Genomic DNA, 9,963 nt, shown 5'->3' on the forward strand with positions numbered 1-9,963 from the left:
TCAAGTTAATGTGCCACTGAAATCACCAAACCAAATTCTGCATGACATTATGACACACAATGTGAGTCCTCTAGAAACTGTGAATGCAGTATTACAACAAAATTAACTTGAGGAGGAAGGATAGTATGGATCAACTGCAGAAAACTTCAAGAAAGTGTCAAAAAAGGCAGACCGAACCTAGAGCTACTAGTAGAAGTGCTAAAAAGGGGAAGAAACAAGGTCAGACTAATGATGTACCTCAACCTACAAGAATCTTGCCCAAGAGGGCAGTATCACTATATAAATGATGATCAAAGATTTGACTTGGAGCATAAGGTCTGTGAATACTCAACAAGCCTTTTAGAGTGTGATCAATATGCAAAGGGAACATGGATTCTTTGTCATTGCTTTGATGGAACCATTTCAGAATTCAAGACACATTCAAAGGTATAGGAGGAGATTAAACATGGAATCTGCATTGGCAAATATTAATGGTAAGATTTGGCTATTTATTAATGTTGTGGTGGAATGGTAACATGTGACGGATACTGAGCAAAACGTGCCAATTAAAATACTTCATCATGACATTGGACACCATGTTATGATGACTTTCGTGTATGCAAAGTGTTCTGCACATGAGAGATAGAGTTGTGGGACAATTTGTGTAACCTTGCAAGTGATATGGAACTACCTTGGGTGGTAGGTGGAGACTTTAATGTGATTTTTTATGAAGATGAGAAGATTGGTGGCTTGCAAGTACATCCTCCAGAGTATGAGGACTTTGCATTTTGTATCAACTCTAGTGGATTGTTTGATCTAGGGTTCAAGGGAAGTCCTTTCACTTGGTTGAATGGTAGACCTAATGCTGAGTGCATTTTCAAAAGATTGGATAGGATATTTGTGAACTTGCCATTTCAAAATCTATTACATACAATTGAATTAGAACATTAATAAGAACATGCTCTAATCATGCACCATTGTTCTTAAGATATGGACAACATGCCACAAACTTTGTCAAACCATTCGGGTTTCTGAACTTCTGGACCAAGCATGAATCATTCAAAGAAGTGGTGAGGCAGAATTGGCATGCTGACTTTATAGGTGATCCTTTTCTCATGTTTAAATACAAGTTGACAAAGGTGAAGAGTGCACTATCCAAATGGATCAAAGATATATATGGAGACATCTTCAAGCAATTAGTAATACTGGAAGATATTGTAAAGGTGAAGGAGATATTGTTTGAGGAGGAACCAACTGTTGACGACATGATTGTTCTCCAAATAGCTCAAGAAGAATTGAAAAAGTATCTGAGCAATCAAAAACAATATTGGAAGCAAAAAGTTGGAATGATATGGTTCACTAAGAGTGATAGATACACTTGTTTCTTTCACAACCATATCAATAGAAAGAGGAACAAGCTTCAGTTGAAGAGGATCTAGAATGACAATGGGTGGTTTGAAGATCATGATCAAATGGCTAATGTTACAGTGATTTCTATCAGAGACAATTCTCTAAAGAGGATGATCCTATTGATTTCTCTTTATTAAACAATGTACCTTCTATGGTCTCTATGGAGCAGAATATGGATATTTGTAGGTATCCAACACTTAATGAGGTCAAGGGAGCTATGTTTGAACTTAATGGTGATAGTGCTAGTGATCCTGATGGATTCACTAGGGCTTTCTATAAAGAGTGTTGGGAGATCATTTTCTATGACATACACAGCATGGTGCTTCACTTCTATGGTGGTGCATCTTTGCCTGAATCTATCACACGCACAAATTTGGTTTTACTACCAAAGAAACCAAGGGTGCAAACATTCTCAGACTTGAGACGTATAAGCTTGAGCAACTTCATCAACAAGGTGATTTCTAGAGTGCTTCATGATAAACTTGAGAAGTTATTGCATTCAATGATTTCACCTAATCAGTCTAGATTTGTGAAAGGAAGGGGAATTTCTTAGAACATATTTCTCACACAAGAGATTATTAATGACATAAGGCTAAGGAGTAAGCCTGCTAATGTGGTGATTAAATTAGACATGGCCAAGGCATATGATTGGGTTTCATGGTTAACTTTTGTTGCATGTGCTAAGAAAAATGGAATTTTCTAAGCATTTTATTAACATGGTGTGGAACATTCTATAAAATAATTGGTATTCAGACTTGGTGAGTGGAAAATTTTCATGCTTTTTCAAATCTACAAGGGGCGTTAGGCAAGGAGATCCACTCTCTCATGCCTTGTTCATACTTTTTGTAGAGGTGTTATCAAGGTCCTTGAACAAGTTGTTTGAGGAAAAGTCTGTTATGGGATTTTGGATACCTAACTGGACTGATCCTTTGAGTAACCTATCATATACAGATGATACCATCATCTTTTCCTCCACTCATCCAGATTCTTTTAAAAAGGTGATGGCAATCTTGGGAAGTTATGAGAAGAAATCAAGCCATCTTATCAATAAGTCCAAGAGTTCCTACTATATGGATGCTAATATAGCTAATGCCTTGTTTCAAGCAGTAGCTGATGCCACGGGATTCTCTAAAGGTGAATTCCCATTTACTTACTTGGGATATCCTACCTTCTACACTAGAAGATCAAAGGATTATTATAAAGATCTTATCAAGAAAGTAAAGGCAAAACTGCATTCATGGAAAGACAAATTATTATCATATGGAGGCAAGACTACACTCATTACTAGTGCGTTACAAAGCATGCCATTACACTTATTATCAGTGCTTGATCCACCTAATAATGTTATAAAACATCTACACAAGCTCTTTGCAAGGTTCGTTTGGAGCATAATTGAAGAAGGCAGAAGTAGGCATTGGTCTTCATGGCACAACTTGTGTCTTCCCAAAGATGAGGGTGAATTAGGGTTTAGATCTTTAGTGGATGTCTCTAAGGCACTGTTTGCGGTGATTTAGGACCACAAAATCTTTATAGTCAAACTTTATATGAAATAAGTATTGTAAGAAAGAGATACCGACAGTGGTGCAATTTAGAGGGAAGTCACATGTTTGGAGGCAAAGGTTGAATGTAAGGTAGGATGTGGAGCATGAAATATGGTGGGAGATGCAAAGGGGTTCTACAAATGTGTGGCATGAAAATTGGACAAAACTTGGGTCCTTGTATCATGTAGTACACCCCAGATATTCCTATTAATTAAGACATCCAAGAGGTGGCAGAATTGAGACAAGATAAAGGGTGGAATGAGCAACTACTAGAGAAAACTTTTTTTGAAGAGATAGCTGATCATATTAGGCACAATGTACACTTTGATACTAGTGATGATTATTCTGACAAGCCTTGGTGGATGCCAACTACTTCAGGTAAGTTTTCTGTGAGTAGTGCTTGCCAAGTATTGAGACATAGGGCAAACCTCCAGAATTCAAAAACATGTAGATAAAAGGTTTGCCATTCAAGAAATATTTCTTCCTATGAAAATTATGGAGATTTATATTTCCTACTGATGATTGGTGGAGAAGGATTGGCTACTTGTATGTATCAAGGTGTTGGTGCTATCAACAACCACAAAAGGAGTCATTTGATCACTTGTTCTTGACTAGTTCTACTGCCTTTAAGGTTTGAAAGGTGTTCATTGATGAAACGGGGATTAATGTCCAGATGGTATAGATTCATCAAGTCATTAGAGCGTGGTGGAAAGTTCAATATTGTCCAAAACTAAAATTTATATCTGCCAGTTCTAGCCATTATCACTTGGGAGTTGTGGAAGAGGGGGAATGAATTTAGAAATGGTGGAGCAGTGTCATGTAATAAAGTGATCCATGAAGTCAATAATACACTTCACTACTTGGCGAGGGTGAGGTATCCTTTGTTTCCTCATATCCCTTTCTTGTGCTCGGACATGATCATGTTTTTTGAAGGATATAAGACTATTCATGTGACTAGAAGAGTAACTTGGAAAATACCTCATGTGGGATGGTACAAGTGCAACATTGATGGAGCTTCAAGGGGAAATCCAGGCCCAAGCTCATTTGGATTTTGTATAAGGGATAGTGTTGGAGATTTTGTGTATGCTAGGACACAGATTATAGAGGAGACAATCAATATTGTAGCTGAGGCAAGGGCCATAGTCGAAGGACTGGCATATTGTGTGGAAAAAGAGTTGCATCCTCTGATAATTGAAACTGATTCCTTAGTGATGAAGAAGATCATAGAAGGAGAATGTGATCCTCCTTGGTGCATTGTGGCATAAGTGAACAGGATTAAGGAGATGAAGGAGTAGTTTAATGTGATCTTCCAGCATGTGCCGAGGGAGGGCAATGTTGTGGCAGATTGTTTAGCTAACTATGTGTTTTCTTTTGCAGGTACAACAACATTTAGCACTTTCTATGAATTGCCAAGTGCAAAAAGAAGATTTTTGAATATAGACAAAGCTCTAATATGTAACCTTAGGGTTAGGATTGCCAAGAGAAGGGCACCTGATTGATGAAGCTGTTCCATATGATTTTGTCCACTTTTGGTATTTTTGCCATCACTGTCTATGACTGTATATTGTCTTGTTACTATCCAATGGTATTAGCATTGTTGCATTCTCAACCTGAAGCTGACATGGTAGTGTACAAGATTGACAGAAAAAGCAGGCAATTAAAGTTGATATTTGCAAGTTGGCAAAATACATAAATTACCTGCTGAACTATGGACCAAAAATCCCGTTACACACTTTTTGCGGACAAAAAATACTTTACACACTCAACCTTTTCAGATTGTGCCTAAGACACACCTCTTAGTCTATGTGGCAGGTGCGTGATTTACAAATAAAATAAGGAGTCTGAACTGTAAAAACTGTATATCTGATGCTTTATTTGAAGGGTCAAAACTTAATAAAACTTATCCAACGGTTAAATGGATTTTCTTTTTGTCCTTTTCCAATATCTTCCTTTTTTTTATTTTTCTATAGTTTGGTTCAAATTGTAGATAATACAGTTGTTTACTATCCATTTTATCCACTTTCAATTAAGAAATTTGTTAAAATTATAACAGATCGAGGAAACATATCTTAAAAAATTGATTCAGGAAGAAATTTTTAACAGTGTAGAAGAATTTGTAATGAAATCATCAAGTGAGATTGGAAGAACAATGTAGAAGAATCTTCTCTTTTTTTTTTCCTTTTCAATGGGGCAGCCATGGAGAAAACCCACTTGTTATATCTCAAATATTTTCAGAAAAAATACATCAGAAGGTAGGAGTAGTTGATTAGGGCTTCTATTTCTTTTGTTTGAATTGTAAGGTAGAGGTCTGAATTTTTTTGGTGGTCGGCGGCAATGCAGATAACGAGAAAGTTATGGAAGGTGAGTAATGGTGGTGGGACGGTAAAAACTGGGTAATGTTTTTCGTCTATGTATTATTTTTTCTTGAATATGTGTATGTTAATGGATGAAGAATGAAAGAGAAATGTTGATGAAGGCAGAGATATGAGCTGAAAAGCTCTAATGAAGGCACGATGAAGCCTGAAGAAGATGGGTTCCTTTTTATTTTATATTTTTTTAAAATAAAACTTGGGTGGGGTTTGTTTTTTTTTTTAAGTCAATGACACGTGTTGTTGTATGACTGGCGCATGATATTACACATGTTTTGAAAAACTGGTCAAGAAAAAAGTGGTATGTCTCAGGGACACTCTGAAAAGGTTGAGTGTGTAAGGTAAATTTTGTTCACAAAGGTGTGTAACAGGGATTTGGTTCATAACTCAGGGGGTAACCTATGTATTTTGCCTTTGCAAGTTTAATATGGGATGCAATGGCTGCAGTTGTAGCACTATTTGCTCTAGCTGCCTCATCAATATTGTTCAATCGTAATTTATCCTCCAGTTGTGCTACAATGTTCATATGTTCACTCTGGGGATATATGGGCAGGCCATCCACTTTAGAAGAGTCATAGATAATTGCCAGAGGAATTTGGCCTGAACAAACATCATTCCACGCTTGTTCTATAATGAAGAGGTACTATTTTTGTTTCAGTTCTATAGGCTCAAGGTTGAAGCTCAACTACTACATTTATACATGTTGCTTGGTTAACTGGAGAGCTACTGAAGGTTGTGTTGGTTGTTGCTTGGTATGCACATTTACCATAGCCTTTGGCATGCAAAACTTGGCACCCTGGTGAGAGTGTTAGAGGTGCTACTGTGAGGTTTTGCTTCTGGATTGTGGATACACACACCACAGTTCTTTGAAAGCTTGAAGATTTGCCTGATGTAATAGCTAGAATGCGCATTGTAGTTAGTTGTATTTCTTCCTATTTAAGCTTTGGTTTTGGACATATTGTAAACTTTGGGTCCTATTTTATTTTATTTTATATATATATTAGCCACTAGGCAACCTGCCTAGTGGTATATTTGTAAAAACAAAATAACTAAATTATCCTGAGTGAACATACAAATTAATTATTAAGACAAGTGGGCAAGCGGTTAAATAGGTTACTAATTATTCTAAGTGAAGCAACATGAACAGACATAATTCGATTACTAATAATCATCTAGATTAAAAGAAACATCATAACGATAGCACAAAGATGGAATCTCATTAACTAACATCAATTTACAAAGCCTTGTAATTATAACAATGTTCCAATCTTATAGCTACTCATGAATCCTAAGTGCTGGGGTAGAACATACATCAATAATTTAGACACAAATGGGGGGGCTAAATTTTTAAGCCTAAAGGGTCACCCCGTACAACATAAATAATAATTCGCAACCTTGGCTGCAATGGTTGCTCATACTATCCACCGAGCACAAACTATATCTCCAACTATCCGATTACTATTTTTAAGTTGTTTACCTAAAGCGCACTAATTTAATTCTAAGTCGTATCCTATATGTGCCTACCTATCCCATGTTTATTGCCTAAGAGCTGTTGGACATCTATAGAGACGGTTCTAGTGTTATTCTGGAGTTTCTCAAAGTTAAAAAATTTGCCGCCAAGCAATTGAAACAAGTAGGACTTCGGAGAATCACAATTAGCATAAAAATTGGCTCCTATTTACCTCCTCAGATAGACTCATATTGGTGCAAAATTCTTTCTAATTAAACTGGTTTTGGAGAAGTAGCAGAATTAAATATGTTGACACAGTAGACTGGTTTAACAAACTATCATTTGAGCATGATTTCTTACCATTAGTGTATACTGGAAAGTTTTACAAATTAACTTGTATTATCGAATTGTTTGATTTAGGCCTAAGATAGGATTTCTAAGTGACAGTACAATTGGCCAGCCATGATAGCGGAGTGTACAAACTATCTAAATGTTAATCCTATAGGCATTATCTCTACGTGGATATCATAGAAAAAATACAAGAAAGCATACTTCCATTATCATATCCTATAGGCATGAGTTCTATGTGACTTACATGTTAGGTTGTTTAAGTTATGAAGTGATCAAGTGACATGAGTCATTATTTGTAACCATGTAGACATAATTTCTAAGTGTAAAGCCCTAATAACATGATCTCTAAGTGCAATGGTACAAACAGTCGAGCAAATTAGCATAGAGTAGGCCCTATAGACATGATTTCTAAGTGTAAAGATTTAAGAACATGAAATCTAGACAATAGTGAAGATAGGCAAACAAATTAACATAATAGACCCTACGGGCGTGTTAGCTAGGTGATATTATTGAATTACCAAGTTCTATAGATGATTTATTTAGGCAATATCCAATACATATTAATTAAAGTCCTATAATCATGACCCCTAGGTAAAGCGGGCAGAAGAAAAGAATCCTATAGACATGGTTTCTAATAATAGGTAGTACATAGGAAATTAAGTAGGATTTATAATGACAAATAGCAAGTAAGGATATTGGAACATATACGCATATTATCTACCCAAGAATGCATGAACTAAACTATCCCTAGGCCCATTTTAACTAGTTTCGTATTATTCGTGTTTACAAGTTATTACAGACCGATGAAAACTAATTACATACCCAATATGAATACAAAATAACCCAGTCGTACTCCCGGGACTTCAACAACCTTAAAACTTCATCCAAATCAGCAAGCCCAAATCCCAGGTGCACAGGGTAAAGCTGGTAGTATAGTTTTAGAATCAATACCAATTTTGGCCCAATAAACCATGCCCAAATTCAGAAGCAAACCACACAGCTAATAGAAAGTAGCTAAGCATGCAGGTGAGATTCTGCAGGCAAGTTTCCTAGGTGCAACTTCTTCAATCTCAACTTAACAGGAACCATACGTGCACACTCAAGAAATCCTATGCTTTATCACTTACAATCAACCAAACAAAGGAAAGAAAGGTCTCACAAAAAATACTCTAAATGCAACATCTAAGAAGTATATAGAATATATAGGTCTATCAGAACAAATCACACAATTTATAGCTTATTAGGTTCATGGAATTTAGTCAAAGTAACAGTATCTTAATGACATATCTTCTAGAAGAACAAAACTTAGTCATAGAGAATACAACCAGTCATGAATTGATACAGGGAAGCATAGTATAAAAGGTCTAAGATAGAAGCATCTTATAGACATGGTTTCTAGGCAGGGCACTCAGCAAGTGAAATGGGGTATGTATTCATCTGGTTTCAAAAGAAAATAGGGGATCCTGCAGGTCAAATAGATCACATGCATATGGCAGTGTATGGCTAACATATGGCAAAGGATTCATGTGAGGAAGTGTCTAAACTAAACTGACTAGCAACATCAGGACATGAACATACGAAATTCTACACTAATCACATAGGCTGTAATGAAAGTTAAAACAACTATAACACGATAGGGGGCTGTAATTCACATAATCAGAATGCTCTTAAGGCATGATTTCTACTTGAAGGTTTCAATATGGCAGTGGCATAAAGATCATGTAAGCGTGGGACACATAATCATTAATAGGCAAGGAGATCATTCTAAAACATGCATACATTAATAGGCAGAAAGTTAAACTACAAAATTGAAGATACTAACTAGTTGGAAGGAGAAGTAAGTAAATGAGAAGAATCAGAATTCCAACAGTAGTTCAATAGCAGTCGCAAGTGAGAGAGTTTGAGAAATGAAAACCTCAAGTTCTCCGGCACATCAAAGTTCAAAAGAGCCTCAAGGACTCCGAGCAGCGCTTGTGCCGCAATAGATTATAGAACAATACTAGAATGTCCTTGGCTTTCAGCTGGCCAAAAATAAAATCAAACAACAATAATTCTCAGAGAACCAGAACAAAATAAAACCAGTGTGAGTTAGAGAGAGGAGTGACTAAAGTCTGTCCAAAAAGGGAATTTGGGGGGGGGGGGGGGTTATAAAATAATCGATTAGGAAAACTAACAAGGAAAAAATCAACCAGACACAAAAAAGGAAAACGAAAAAACACATGCAATCAGTGAGACCACTTGTAAAGGTAAGAAATCCATTTTTAAACCCTGGCTAGGGTTCCATGATTGTAAATTGACACGTGGATACAAGAATTGTCTCTCCCGCGTGTATATAGATGAGATATCATCTAAATCCCAATGATTGAAGCTGGTCGGGCCTGATTCTGAGAGATAGTACTTGCCAAAATCGGACAGGTACTAAGTGATACCACAGACGCGTAAGTAATAACGAGATAAGACAAATAAAGAAAGTGAATCATAGAAGGATTCCATTGTCTAGCCGGAGTTAGAGAGGAATTGGGATAAGGTGGCTAGGGTTAGCATAGAGGAGGAGAAAAGAGAGGATTGAGAGGCGACTGAAGTGAGAGATTGCAGTTAGGGTTCGGGGTCGGGTGTATTAAGAAAATGGGGGAAAGGTTATGAGCCGTTGATCATTTGAGATCAATGGCTGGGTTTAACAAAGGGTGATGGGTCAGGTAGAAACCAAGTTTGGACATGGTTGGTAGGTTGGGTCGCATGTTTGGGGCTCAGGGGTTTTGGGCCTAAGGATTTTGGACCGTTTGGTCCGAAATTCGGCCATAATTGTGCTGTATTTTAAATCCTACAAAAATAAATTTAAAATAAATTGTAAAAAAATAGCTAA

General features: G+C 36.7%; 1 protein-coding gene across 1 annotated transcript; it reads left to right on the forward strand.

Moving 5' to 3' along the window:
* The first annotated feature begins 2,285 nt into the window (after positions 1-2,285).
* On the forward strand, positions 2,286-4,429 carry LOC138902793 (uncharacterized). The gene is made up of 4 exons (XM_070190693.1): positions 2,286-2,887; positions 3,241-3,308; positions 3,864-4,166; positions 4,308-4,429. The coding sequence occupies exons 1-4, from the start codon at positions 2,286-2,288 to the stop codon at positions 4,427-4,429; spliced, it is 1,095 nt and encodes a 364-aa protein (XP_070046794.1).
* Positions 4,430-9,963: the final 5,534 nt, after the last annotated feature.

Source organism: Nicotiana tomentosiformis, chromosome 12 (genome assembly GCF_000390325.3).
Source record: "Nicotiana tomentosiformis chromosome 12, ASM39032v3, whole genome shotgun sequence".
Classification (NCBI taxonomy): domain Eukaryota; kingdom Viridiplantae; phylum Streptophyta; class Magnoliopsida; order Solanales; family Solanaceae; genus Nicotiana; species Nicotiana tomentosiformis.

Bases quoted from the DNA above. Each gene is read 5' to 3' on its own strand.
- LOC138902793 (XM_070190693.1), top strand. From the start codon at position 2,286: ATGGGATTTTGGATACCTAACTGGACTGATCCTTTGAGTAACCTATCA. The intron at 3,309-3,863 runs GTAAGTTTTCTG...TGTTTTTTGAAG, and splicing joins GTGGATGCCAACTACTTCAG to GATATAAGACTATTCATGTG. The intron at 4,167-4,307 runs GTGATCCTCCTT...TTTCTTTTGCAG, and splicing joins GAAGATCATAGAAGGAGAAT to GTACAACAACATTTAGCACT.